The sequence below is a fragment of the Phyllobates terribilis genome, unplaced genomic scaffold (assembly GCF_046119375.1).
Source record: "Phyllobates terribilis strain yellow unplaced genomic scaffold, ASM4611937v1 Scaffold_3__8_contigs__length_932513732, whole genome shotgun sequence".
NCBI lineage: Eukaryota > Metazoa > Chordata > Amphibia > Anura > Dendrobatidae > Phyllobates > Phyllobates terribilis.
The window spans coordinates 706,753,641-706,767,556 of record NW_027362763.1 but is presented as its reverse complement, the minus strand read 5'-3'; the positions used below and the strand labels follow the sequence as shown (position 1 = coordinate 706,767,556).

At 41.2% G+C, this 13,916-nt stretch overlaps 2 protein-coding genes across 4 annotated transcripts in view; one reads left to right on the top strand and one right to left on the bottom strand.

Annotated features, from left to right (window-relative positions):
- The window catches only part of PACC1 (proton activated chloride channel 1), a 40,505-nt gene extending 36,148 nt beyond the window's left edge, over nucleotides 1-4,357 (bottom strand). For all 3 annotated transcript variants that reach the window (XM_073673304.1, XM_073673306.1, XM_073673307.1), the window contains exon 1: nucleotides 4,223-4,357. In XM_073673304.1, the coding sequence (XP_073529405.1) occupies nucleotides 4,223-4,345 (123 nt within the window). In that variant the 5' untranslated portion in view covers nucleotides 4,346-4,357. The remainder of the gene's footprint in view (nucleotides 1-4,222) is intronic.
- A 2,939-nt stretch (nucleotides 4,358-7,296) lies between these two features.
- On the top strand, nucleotides 7,297-13,669 carry NENF (neudesin neurotrophic factor). Its single transcript, XM_073671979.1, has 4 exons — nucleotides 7,297-7,504; nucleotides 10,405-10,465; nucleotides 10,830-10,933; nucleotides 11,511-13,669. The coding sequence occupies exons 1-4, from the start codon at nucleotides 7,343-7,345 to the stop codon at nucleotides 11,685-11,687; spliced, it is 504 nt and encodes a 167-aa protein (XP_073528080.1). The 5' UTR covers nucleotides 7,297-7,342; the 3' UTR covers nucleotides 11,688-13,669.
- The last annotated feature ends 247 nt before the right edge of the window (nucleotides 13,670-13,916 follow it).

Here is a 13,916-nt window from a genome sequence, read left to right as displayed (position 1 = left end):
ACCCTTCCTGGGCTATTAATATTAGCCCCCAGCTGTCTGCCTAGCCTTTGCTAACTATTAAAATAGGGGGGACCCCACGTCATTTTTTGGGGGGGGGGTCTCCCATTTTAATAGCTAGTAAAGGCTAGGTATTCCGCTGGGGGCTGATATTAGTAGTCTGGGAAGCTCCGTGGGTATTACCCCCTTCCCAGGCTTCAAACATCTGCCCCAGCCGTCTGCTTAACCTCCGCTAGAGACTAAAATTACGGGGAACCCCACGCCAATTTTTTTTTTAATAAATCCTTTATTTTAACACTAAATGACAAGTATAGTAACCAACACTGTCACTGTACTTCATATATATGTGACTGACATGTTTCTATGTATCTAATCTATGTATGATTCTCTATTCTTTCTATTCTAAATTGTCGGGTACAGACGCTGAATTGCCGGCCGGCTTTTTTAAAGAGACGGTGCACGAAAACACTATTATTTTTTTAAATAAATCCTTTACACTAAATGACAAGTACAGTAACCAACACTGTCACTGTACTTCATATATATGTGACTGACATGTTTCTATCTATCTAATCTATGTGTGATACTTTATTCTTTCTGTTCTAAAGTGTCGGGTACCGGTGTATGCCGCTGCTGAATTGCCGGCTCTTCATGTTTCACTGTGAGCACTGTTCCCATAGATTTGGGCAACCACCTCCCCCAATACATTCTACATTATTGTTAGTTGTTTTCCTTCATGTAGAATTAACCTACAAGGAAAGAAAGGGTTTATTTTCATTCCGATATTTGTGTTGCATTGGTTTCCGGTATCGGAATCGGCGATATCCGATACTTTTTAGGTATCGGCCCGATCCAATCCGATACGATATTTCCTGATATCGGAAGGTATCGCTCAACACTAGCGACAATTAATTATTAATACGATTCTGCAAAGTCCTCCAGTTGGAGGCGACTCTGCGCTCGGACTAACCAGGATGTTAGTTTGCTCAGTTGGTAAATTTCTATATTTGAAAAAATGTATTCAGAAAACGCAGCTCTGTAAGAATCATGAAAAGTTTCTCTGCAGGACAAGTAATTGTCATAAAGGAGCGCTGCACCGGAGGATGAAATTTCATAGTGTCGGAAGCTGCAAGTGCATTGTGCGGAGGACGGCAATATCCCGAGATCATGTATCACTTCATGGCACAATGAGATCTGCGCTGGGGCCTCACAGATGAGGGTGGAAAGTGATAAGCGGTGGAGATAAAGGCGCCACTGATCTCCTGTATGTAACATGGGAAATAACTCACCAACCTGGGAGCTGGCACCTGCTGGGGGCTACAAAGCATCTAGAAAGGAGGAGCGCCGGACATCACATACAGGGGAAACGAGGCCATCCTGATTCCGGCAGGCCTAATTAAAGGCATTATTTAAAGGGATTGTACAAAAGTAGAAAAACAAGGCATCAGTCTTTGCCTGTCTATGAGTTGTCTCCAATAGCGGCATAGATCTGTTGAAGTGAGCTGCAGTACCTCTAACCACGACTGGGTAATGAGGCGCTGTTTTTTTCTTTTTCTTTTTTAAGAAGAATCATACACCCAATGAGTCTCAGACAATATTCAAGAATCTCTCACAAGATGCCCATTGAAAAATGACCTAGCAGTAGCAAATATAGGACTGGGGTATATTAAACTATATACACACACGATGGATTGTTGCTGCAGACTATCTGGGAAGGCTCAGTGCTCCCTCACTAGTGTGCGACTCTATATTGGTGCCCCAGATAGCATTCAAGGGGCTTTATTACAGATGTCCTCATTTATTCGGGCCTTCCTACAGATATGTTCCTGTAAAATGCTAAATTATCATCTATTAATCCTCTTTGTATGTTTGGATGTATTATTTATGATTTAAGAGGCCTGTACATAGTCCTAGAGGGGGTCCCTATGTTCTAGGGTGCAATACCTCCATAGTATGACTTCACACCCAACCAATACATTTTTTTTTCTTAATGATCAGGCATGTTAAAGTGCAGTAGGAGCCATCGCAGACTATGGGCACATGATACAGACCCATAATATGGCTGTGGATCATGGATTTCTACCTGCTCAACCCCTTGTTAGGGTTCGTGCCGACGATCGAATTTTTGGTCCCAGTGCAATCCGTTAAAACATCAGATCGTACTCGACAATGTTATTCTAAGGAGCCGTGCACATGTCAGGTATTTTCCTTGGACCAAATCTGTCCAAGGAAAAAACAAAATAATTTGCAACATGCACAATTTGCATCCGATATTGGGGGGGGGGGGGTGAATCAGACTGCACACAGATGACATTCAAGTGCAGTCCAATTTTCAAAGACTGACACAATGGAGAAGAGGGAGACATTTTTTTCCCTCCATCTTCTCCTCATCTGAGAAAAAACACTTCGAGCACGCACTTGTATGGGGTCGGGAGGAACTGAAGGAGCCTTTTTTTGACAGGTATCCAAAGTGTTTAGAAGGCTTAAAGGGTCTTTGCTAAGTTTGAACATTACCCCCAATCCATAAGAAAGAGTCGGGCATAATTTCTCAATTGTTGGACCTCCCCATGATCCCAGGAATGGAGCAGAGGTCGAGCATATGCACCTCAAATCCCTTTGAACAGCTTGACAGAAACCCTCTGAAGGGTTCTTCTCATCTTCATAGATGGATATTATTGGATAGCACGTGTAAATACAAACACTTTTGCAATTTACTGCTTATTAAAATTTGCAGCCGTTCTTATGATATCAACATGTTTCTCTACAGCGTGTTGCCTTGGAGACCAGCCACCTCTGCTAGCTATCATGTACAGTGCTTTCAAGCTCTTTTCTGATTCTATTGTTTTGAAGCCTGGCATGCGCCGTTACCTCCTGATCCCGGCCAGCTTCAGCTCAGTGCTTACAAGCTGGACAGCAGCGGTGGTCGGTCTCCAAGGTGATGATATTTAAATGAAAAAAAAAAAAAGATGTGTTAATATCTAAAAAAAAGGCTGCAAATTTTAACAAGCAGTCAATTGGAAAAGTAAGTATTTTTGTTTACAAGCTCAATCTGACAATATCCATCTATGAAGACTGGAGTAACCCTTTAACAACTGAATCAGCACATTAACATCCTGTTCCCATATCTTGTAACTTCCTTGCAAACATCCTTCCGTCCATCCCAGTGTCACTGATTTAAAGAAAGCATGGAGTCCTGGAGTCAGCATCTTCCGAAATGTCCATATTTCGGTGTCAGCCCCTGTGGGAGATGTAATTTCTGCCATATTGGCTATTACACAGGATTTGAAACTACTGAAACAGACGTCAGCAAGGAATGTGTTAATATAAAAGCGACAAAAGTTATATGACCTGGGATTTAGCAATAAATAATGTATTAACCTCATGGACTAGTGAAGGGTGACACCTGACCTGTGAATGGCGCATGACCATTTTTTGGGGGCAATTTTTTCTTTTTTCGTCACATGTTGCATATGACTCGCCATTACAAAGCGGTTCATGAATTTTGAGCAAAATAAAAAGGTAATTTTGTGACTTTCTAGCACAAAAAAAAAAAAAGAAAAAGATAAATATTCTGCTAAAATATTACACAGATAGTAGAGAACAACATCACTTCAGGACCAGACTGGAGTTTGTTTATGCAAAGTTTTGGTGACTTTTCAAATAGTCGAAATTGATGAAGCAGCAGAAAATGTCAGGAAACGCCAAACTCTGCACACAATGGTGAACATAAAAAACAGCAACTAAGAAACACCAAAACAAGTAAAGAAATAAAATAGACTTTGAAAAAAGTCGCAAATGAAAAAGAGGCAAAAAAAAAAAAAAAAAAAATTAGGCAGAAAAAAAGTTGCAAATGCAAATAATGAATCTGGGCCATTGTGTGCACTGGGGCGGAAAAAGAACAAATCTGACATCAGGTTGCTGTGGAACTACAATTCCCAGCATGCCCTGAATTTACAACCCTTAGCATACATCCCAGCATATGTCCTGACTGCTGAACTTTTAGAACAGCTGGGTGCAAGGACATGCTGGGAGTTGTAGTTTCAGAGCAGCTTGACTAACAGCTATGGGACCCTAACAAGCACGACATGCTGGGAGTTGTAGTTTCAGAGCAGCTTGACTAACAGCTATGGGACCCTAACAAGCAGGACATGCTGGGAGTTGTAGTTGCACAGCTGTGCAGGGATGCGAACCTGCTAAGATCACGCAAGCTGGATCAGTAGATTACCTCCTGGTAGGATCTGGAGATCTCCTTCCTGATCATGGCACTGGGCAGGGAATCCAGAGTGACGGTCTGGGCACAGGATGCTGCCTCCTCTCTCACTACAGTCCCTGGAAAGGCATCAGGCATGCGCAGTACGCTCTGCCCTGGGGGCTGATGGGAAATGTAGTCCGTAGTCTTCCGTACAAGCTGCACGGAATTATGGGTTCTGTAGTTCCGGGAGGTTCTTTTAATAACTCCATCCAAACTAAAAGTTGAACTGTAGTACTGCTGTACTAGCCACCAAAGAACTGTGCCAAGATGATACAACTTTATTGCAAGTTGTCAAACATGGCGGCACTATTTATAAACGCCTGACAGCGGGTAGTAGAGACTGAACAATCAAATGGCATCTTTTTATCAAAAGCAGCCAATCACTGCGCAGCTTACATTTTTCCACAGGTGTGGAAGAAAAGAAAGCAGGGCTGTGATTGGTTGCTATGGACAACAATGAAAGCGTTTTTATCTCGGTTGTAATAAAGGCTAATAAAGAGACCATGTTTTGTTGTTTCTTACGCCCACCTACTGTAAATGAGGTGTCACCCAGAGGAGGGTCATATGTGGGGATTTTTTGGGCATAGTATACATGTAAATCCACACCAGTTACAATATTATGGAAAACACCATTTCTTCCTGTTCTTTTTTTTTCTTGGTCAAAAAAATGCTGCAGATGTTCATAGAGTTTAGTGAGGAGGATTTTGAAGTAAATCCGTTCCAAGATCCCCATTAAAAAACCCCAACATAAATAGCTTTAAAAAGTTTTCTCACTTATTTAATAGGAACATTCACGTTGCTGTTTATATAGCGAGGATTTTTAGAGGGTTTTTTTTTAACATTTTTAATAACTCACCTTGGAAAAAATAATTCACATGGGGATTTTTGAGGTGTTTAAAAATCAAAAAGTTTTCAAGGAAATGTTGTTTGCCTCTGTGCACACAGAGTCTTTCAGCCGCCGAGTTTTCCCAGGAAAAGCCGTTTCAGGAAAAATCCAGTGGCTGTTTTCCTGAAGTGGCTCCGGTTTTTCCATATGTTTCACGGCGGCTCAGCTGCCAGCGTATTTTCCCCTATATCTTCATTAAGAGAGGCGGGAGCTTCCAGAAGCCGCCTGAAGAATAGACATTTTGCTTCTTTTAGCCGCTGCAGGGTTTTCGAACTCTGAAGCAGTAAAAAGAAGTAACAAAATACTGAACAAGTGCACAGTGATGCAGTTTCTTACATTGCTATGAATTATGTCCATTTTTTCCAGCAGTTTTTCAGTGCTTTTTCAGGCGGATTTCAGTCAGAATCCACCTCAAAAAGACGCTGTGCGCACATAGCTTTTTGGGGATTTTTTCTGTTCCTGAGTCAGTTTTGAAAAGTTTTTTTTTTTTACTTATTGCGTCCTTAGCAGCCTCTTCATTGGACAGTGCCCAGTTTAGAGTGGATTCCAGGATCTGCTTCAATGAATAGACATGCGCTTTCTTTTTTCCACCAGGCATTTTTCAAAACTTCAGGAAAAAAAAACAACACATCATATGAACAGCAAAGTGGATTTCCCATAGAAATAAACAAAAACAAGTTTTTTTAGGAGCATTTTGGATTGGATCTTTTTCAAAAAAATAATTCTGAATTAAGTATGTGAGATCAAAGCCAGAGTTTTTGAGGATTTTTTGGAGTGGTTTTGCTCCAATAACCTCCTAAAAAATGCCTTGAAAACTCTTCCTATTCATTTCTTTTTGGGAAATCTACTTTGCTATTCATGTGATGAGTTTTTGAGTGTTTTTTTTAATTATTATTATTTTTTTTTTTAAAACCGCCTGTTGGAAAAAAAAGTGCCTGTCTGTACATTGAAGCAGATCCTGATGGACTCCGGTCCAAATTATGCACTGTCCAGTCAAAATGCTGCAATAAAAACGGTTCAGGGAAATGAAAAATAATTCTGAAAATTTTCAAAACTGCTAGTTTTTGAATGCCTAAAAAGACTCGATGTGATCATTGCCTAAGGATATGTTCCTATGGGGATTTGCATGTGGAATATCCACTAATACCATAGCAGTGCTGTGTGGGAGATTTTATGAAATCTCGTGCTTTGCAAAAATTACGCAGGAATGTTCTTGAACGGCAGGAATCACATTTTCACAGATGTAACAAGTACCCATTCTAGTCTATGGGGCTATTCACATGTCTATGTTTTTTGTGGACCGTGTGTCCGTGCAAAAATTATGCATAGAGATATGTCTGTTTTTTATCAGCATCACAGATGAAAAATACCAATACGAATCTATGGGTCGTTGAAAATCACGGACAACACATAGACGGTGTCAGTGTACAGACCATGTGCTGTCCGTGATTACCATTGCAAAGTATAGGAGAAGATTTCTAATTTATTTATTTATCCATACATAAAAATCACTGACCAAGCACTGCTGAAACACGGGTCCAAAACACTCGGATTGTTTTTTTGCATTCGTGAAAAATTTCAGACTTCTGAATGAGGCCCTAGAGATGATAGAAGGTGCATTTAATATTCTATGGAGGGAGAAAGACGGAGGAAGACAGACATTCTTCTGCAAGTCCTCCAGAAACGACAGGGTGTGTTCACACTCGCATTTTTGCATGCGTTTTTGTGTTTTTTTCCCCCCATTCATTTGAAAGGGTGAAAAACACTTCAAAAACGCTGTAAAAATTGTCACGCTGCAAATTTGAAAAAAACACTTTGACGGTTCAAATCCACCCGGAAAAAAAATCAGCATGCGCATGAGGTTTCAGAAATGTCATTCGCTTTGCTGGTACTGGAAAACGCAGCGTTTTTTTTTTAAATGCCACATGTGAACGTACCCTAACAGAAGCGGATTTGTCTACTAACAAAGTTTCTTATTTTCACATATACGATTGATTTATGGAAATATAAAATTCTCACGACAGTTGCTTCCTGTTCCATTTGCACGCTTGGTGACGGTTCACAAAAGCTGCATCAAAATCTGCATGTGTGATTAGGGCTCAGAAAACTGCAACTAGAGCTCCGGCAGGGTAAGGGTTATCTGTGGGTTGAGCTTGTAGTTTGTATGGATCCCTGCTCCCCGCCCTCTCTAGGAAGTTGTGCTCAATATGTCGCCATGCAGCAGAGCTGTGTGTCAGTCTGTGCTGTTCCTGGGTGCTGTCATTCTCTGCTATACGAATGAGGACCCCGATGGACGCGGCACGAGCCATCAGCATAAGCCGGTCAGACTCTTCACTGATGAGGACCTGGCCAGGTATAATGGGGAACAGGTAACTATCCTCCTACTGATCCGCTTGCTGGTGCGTTACATAAATGCATCGATGGTTTACTATATGTTTCCATTCCGGTAATATGGCATCAGATATTTTGGATTAGTGGCCTGTACAGCTAGGTTCACACTGATGTCGAAGACGTCCTCCCAAATGGTAACATTATAGTGAGTGGGGTCCGTCTGGCATTATTGGTATCTGTCATAGGACGGTTGTGTTTTTCAGGAGTTCCGTTTTTCTCTTTTTATAATGGAACAGAATGCCGATCGCTAGTGTGAACCTAACCTAAAACAAACATATAAAACGTATTTGTTTTAATGAGAGAAATTTTACAAATCATTCTGCTCAATCTTAGCGTATGTTCACATGCAGCGGCTATGCTGCAGATTTTGGAACGTGAAATGCACAGCGAATTACAGTTGCAGCAAAGTGGATGAGGTGTTAAGAAATCTCATACACCTGGTGTGAAAAACTTTCCTTGCAAAATTTTCATGCAAGGAATTTTTTTTCTGTAGATTTTCCCTGCAGATTTCACATATTGCAATGCACAGGGTGAATTCAACAGCAAATCTGAATTGGATTTTTTTGAAGATTCCCCATCAAAATCCATGACAGAATCTACAATATATTTTTCATTACATGTATCTAGAGTAAGTTCACACTTTGTATTTGTTATGGATTTCTGCAGCGTACCTGGAGCAGAATCTTCAGCAAAATCCATGTGTTAAACGTGTTTGGTGCAGGTTTCACTCTTCAATACATAGAAATGCTGCAGATTTTAAAATGAGGTCAATTTCTGCACAGATATTTTCAGCAACCTGAAGATAAGATTAGCCGGCACTACATTACATGGTGGCTTTTCTGCACAGAATCCACGTCAAAAATCCAAACCAAATTCTGAACGTGAGAACTTAGACCGGGTTCAGACCACCATATTTTCAGTATTGTCGGTGTGCTCAACAAACAGCATGCTGAATCCAATAATAATGGATGTGCTTGTGCACACTAGTGAGTTTTCACAAGGGCCGCCAGTCCAGCGTGCGATTATTGGACTGGTGCACGTAAATGCAGGCAGCTTTTGCACCTGTCCGATATCACACAGGTATGCTGACTCTTTTAATTCAGATTTTGGAACAAAATCCGAGTTAAAAGTGGCTACAAATCAGTTCCCATTGTTCTGAAGGGTGCAGTTTCCAAACAATAATAAGTGACATGTCACTTACTGAATTGGTAAATTCACCCCAGGTGGCGATTTACTCTTCCAAGCCTTGTCCCGGCTCCGCTTGAAACTTTTTTTCCTTTGTGTTGGTAAAACCTGAAATTCAGCATTTGACTTTATTCTAAACTAATGTTGACAACTATTTCCTGGTTTATGAAGAATAGTAACCTATTCCTGACATGATACAATGTAACACAGACAATTGCAAGCTGTTGGGAGGGGAAAGAAATAATGATAGTCGGAGGTAGTCTTGAAAGTTGCAGCAACCTAACAACTTATCAGAAAACAATGAGGCACTGTAAAGAATGGCATTTTTTTCGGCAGCTCTGTCTCTAGGGGATGAGGAACAAGCCCAGGGTGTAAATCCTCCAGGACCAGACAGCAGCTAGCCTTTGTGGAAGGGAATCTCCTTTCCTCCACCCACCCATGGAGATCCCAACCACAACACATGTAGCATCGACCTCCAACCCCTCTCAGCCTCCTATCTTCCCGCTACATTCCTCTCTGCACCCAAGTCCTTCCAAAATGGCATTAATGTGGGTGCTATCTCTCTGTAGCAATGGTATTTTGAGGAAAGCATTGGCATCCATATTCCAATATCCTACAAGTTCAATTGCCACCTAATCAAAGTAATGGCATCATATGGTGACGAAATAACAGCTCCATACATTCCGGAAGGCTGGACTTGCTGAAAAATAAGAAATAAAAATTGGACGAATCATCAACCATCTTAAATACGTAGACGATACAACATTGAGAGCAAGAAGCATAGGTGGAAAGGAGGACTTATTACAGAGTGTCAAGATGGAAAGCTGGAACATGGGACTGCTACTCAACACAAAGAAGACAAAGATATTGACTACTGAGAGGTAAGACCTGGATACATTTGAGATGGATGGCAATGAACTGGAAGTTGGAAAGATCTTCAACCTACTCGGATCAATGATCCCTCAAGATGCAGCGACGACACCGGAAGTCAATAGGAGAAAAGTTACAGGAAAATCAACAATGAAGTCTTTGGACAAGGTCTTCAAATCGAGGAACATTTCACTGAAGATGAAGAAAATACGTAGTTTGGTCTTTTCTGTAGTAGCATACGAATGAGAAACCTGGGTGATTAAAGAAACTAGACAGAAGAAGAATTGACGCCATCAAAATGTGGTTCTGGAGAAGGATGCTATCAATACCATGGATGGCAAGAACGAACAAATCAATTTTAGAACAAACCAAACAAGACAGGTCACTGGAAGCAAGGATCACCAAGCTACGACTTGCCCACTGTGCACACATCATACGAAGAGAACAATCACTGGAGAAGGACATCATGGTTGGAAGAATAGAAGGAACAAGGCGAAGAGGAAGACCAGCAACCCGATGGCTTCATACAATCATGATAACGGCAGAGAAGACCCTGGTGGACCTATCTAGGCTTGCACAAGATCAATCTTCCTACAGATCGCTCATCGCTCGTGTCGCCATGGCTCAAGAACGAGCCGAAGGCCGTTAGATACATAAAGTCTACAAAACAGAGCTGCATTCACATTCTCTTAAGCAAAGGTCAACATGTGTGACACTCGCCTAGAGCTCTCCCTATACTTAATATGATTATTTTATTGTCAGATCCACTTGTACTGTCTGGTTCTATATTACCATTATGACAGATTTATCATCTTCTCCACAGGAGGATCAGCCCATATATATGGCAGTAAAAGGAGCCGTCTTTGATGTTTCAGCTGGAAAAGGTGATGTTTATTCTTTTATGAAATCTTTTCTATTCTGTGTGCATCCTTGGATGAATGCTGAAGTCAAAGTATGGCGACTTCCTTCCAAAAACAACACTAACCTTCTACATTGGGCTGCTATAAGGGAAATAGGGTGAGCTGCAATACCACACACAACCATGGACCAGGGTGGCGCTCTTTCTGGAAGGAAGTAATTATATTTCTTCAAACTCTTCTATGGCACAGTCAGACGATGATATAAACTGGATAGAGATTGGACTGCAATGCACTGACTGTCTGGAGGGTCTCCCGACCTGAGCGTTGTAGCTTAAGTCCGTGTATTGTGGTCCGATCTTGGTGATTAATGGTGACATATGTTTTACAGAGTTCTATGGGAAAGGAGCCCCTTATAATGCACTCGCAGGAAAAGACTCTACACGGGCTGTGGCCAAGATGTCTCTGGAACCAGAAGATCTTATTGCTGACACGGTAAGATAAGTAATGTGAGCGATAAGCAAAACATAAATCAGGAGATTAATGCAACACTCAGCTGAGCATTCTTGAGTTTCCAATGGGGAGAGTGGAGTTTGTGTCTGTCAGACACCTCTGGAGGCGACTTATCAAAAGATTGGATGCTATAATTCAATATACCAGATAATTCTTTCCCCTGACATCGTTTCTTGGGCCCCCAAACACATTTTATGGTAGACTGGTTGTGCCAAGATTATTGGATTCAGCCTACTTACATCTCTCCAGTATATGGGCCTTCACTCCAGACCAGTACAAGTAATGCTTTGTATATAGACAATAGCAGAATAGTGAGTGCAGCTCTGGAGTATAATACAGGATGTACGGTAATTCAGGATCAGTAATGTAATGTATGTACACAGTGACTGCACCAGCAGAATAGTGAGTGCAGCTCTGGACTATAATACAGGATGTAACTCAGGATCAGTAATGTAATGTATGTACACAGTGACTGCACCAGCAGAATAGTGAGTGCAGCTCTGGAGTTTGGCAATTAATTGTGAGGCACTAATCTTGTATTTTCTCTTGTTTTCTTCAGACCGGCCTCACTGGTGAACAGCTGAAGTCTCTTGATGACATTTTTGAGAGCGTGTATAAGAAAAAATACCCAATTGTCGGGTATACTGACCAGCGGATCCTGAATAAAGATGGCAGTCCCAACTCGAGCTTTAAACCTGAGGATCAACCACACTTTAAGATCAAAGATGAATTTTAAAGATTATCTTTGACAAAGTAAAATGATTTCCTTAAAGGTGGTTGCAGAATTATAAAAAAGTGTTCTACTTCTGTTCCTGAAACGGCACCACTCCAGTCCAGGGTTTGTGTCTGGTATTGCAGCTCGGCACCATTTACTTGGATACTGCAATACCAGATGAAGCCTGCGGACAGGTATGGCGTCGATGATTTAAAAGAAGCTGATACCTTCATTTTCTAGTTCTGGACAACCCTTTTACATATGGGATCATTTTCGAGAGCTAAAACTCTTTTTCTATTGGCCTGATAGCTGTACCTTGGGAGTGATCTATTAGAGTTTACATTTGTTGGGTTTGTGTGATATTATAAGTTCTTCTAATGACTTTATATCGTCTTGTCCTGAGGATGAAGGAATGGCCATGTCCATAGGGGAGGGTACTAATACAAAGCACACTATGTAGCAGTGCTAAATGTCTACAGAAAAGCCTTGTTTTAATCTCTCCCAAGCAAAAGTGCTGAAATCACAATTTTTGGATTACACAGTTGTGTTTTGGAGACATTTTTTTACATTTTCCTCTGTTTTTGCTTGTAATTGAGTCCTAATCATTCAGACTGTAACCACTAGGGTTCTGTGATGAAAACCAAAGCTTCTTGACCTCCCATTAAAGTAGTATTCCCATCTTCACGTTCCTATCCCAATATTTAGTTGGTGTAATAATAGCAAGTAACTCAAATTAGAAATGTAGTACAGTTCTTCTTATTAGCTATGCTGCATAACCCACGTGCAGGGCATTGCAGTAGCTTAGGTATCCGTGGTTACGACCACTCATATAATGACAGATAGTTGTTCGTGGTCGTAACCACGGATACCTAAGCTACTGCAATGCCCTGCACATGAGGCTAGCGACGTAGCTAATCAGAAGAACTATACTACGTTTCTAATTGAAGGTATTTGCTATTATTACACCTACTACATATTGGGATAGGATCTTGGAGATGGGAATACACCTTTTTAAGCTTTAGATAACCATACACGGAGGAGGACTCGTCATTATACAGGTGAATGGGAAAGGGGTATATGCACCATAGTGTTTAGTTTGGAACACTGGATCCCAAAACCCTTGGGTCCAATTTAGCAATAATTTGCTTTTGTGGTGTGTGTGGTATAAATAAAGTAATAGGACGCTGAAAGATAAAAATGATGTTGCTTTTAGAAGCTATTTGACACCACCGCACTTATACAACCACCTGTGACAGGAGTGATTCATGTCCCTTCTCATTTTTATGACTTTTATAAGAGTGTAACTTTTCAGAATAAGCTCTCCTCTGTGTGTACATGAGGAATCACACTATTGTAACCTGCCTTTTCACCTGTCTTCCCTGCTGCAGGCTTTCTCTAATATGCAGTTTATTCTAAGCTGGTGGAAGGCGACTGGCTATACTATGATGTCTTCTATTCACAGTACACAGAGAGGGATTCCTGCTCCTTATACCTTAACATGCACAGAGAAGCAGGCGCAGCATGGAAGGAACCTGAGCAGTAATAACCTGTGGGCGTCATATGTTCTTGGAGAGTGAGGCCATGTGCCCACGTAGCGTTTTTGTAGCGTTTTTACGGCCGCGAAAATGCTTGTAAAACAGTCTGCCACGCAAAGCAATGTGAATTCGGATGTGCTGTGCACATGATGCACTAATTAGCGCGCCAAATTCGCATTGCGTTGCAAAACGCAGCATGACCTTTTCTACCGGGATTACGCTGCAAATTCGCGGCCATTGAGTAACATTGAAACGCAGTAAACCCGCAGGTACAGTGCCTACAAGTAGTAGTCAACCCCCTGAAGATTTAGCTGGTTTGATAAGATGCAAATAAGTTAGAGCCTTCAAACTGCAAACGATAGTAGGTTTTATGAACATAAGCATAAATCTTACAAACCAAAAAGTTATGTTGCTCAGTTGAATTTTATTAAATTTTAAACATAAAAGTGTGGGTCAATTATTATACAACCCCTATGTTTAATATTTTGTGGAATAACCCTTGTTTGCAATTACAGCTAATAATCGTCTTTTATAAGACCTCATCAGGCCGGCACAGGTCTGTGGAGTTATCTTGGCCCACTCCTCCATGCAGATCTTCTCCAAGTTATCTAGGATCTTTGGGTGTCTCATGTGGACTTTATTCTTGAGCTCCTTCCACAAGTTTTCAATTGGGTTAAGGTCAGGAGACTGACTAGGCCACTCCAACACCTTGACT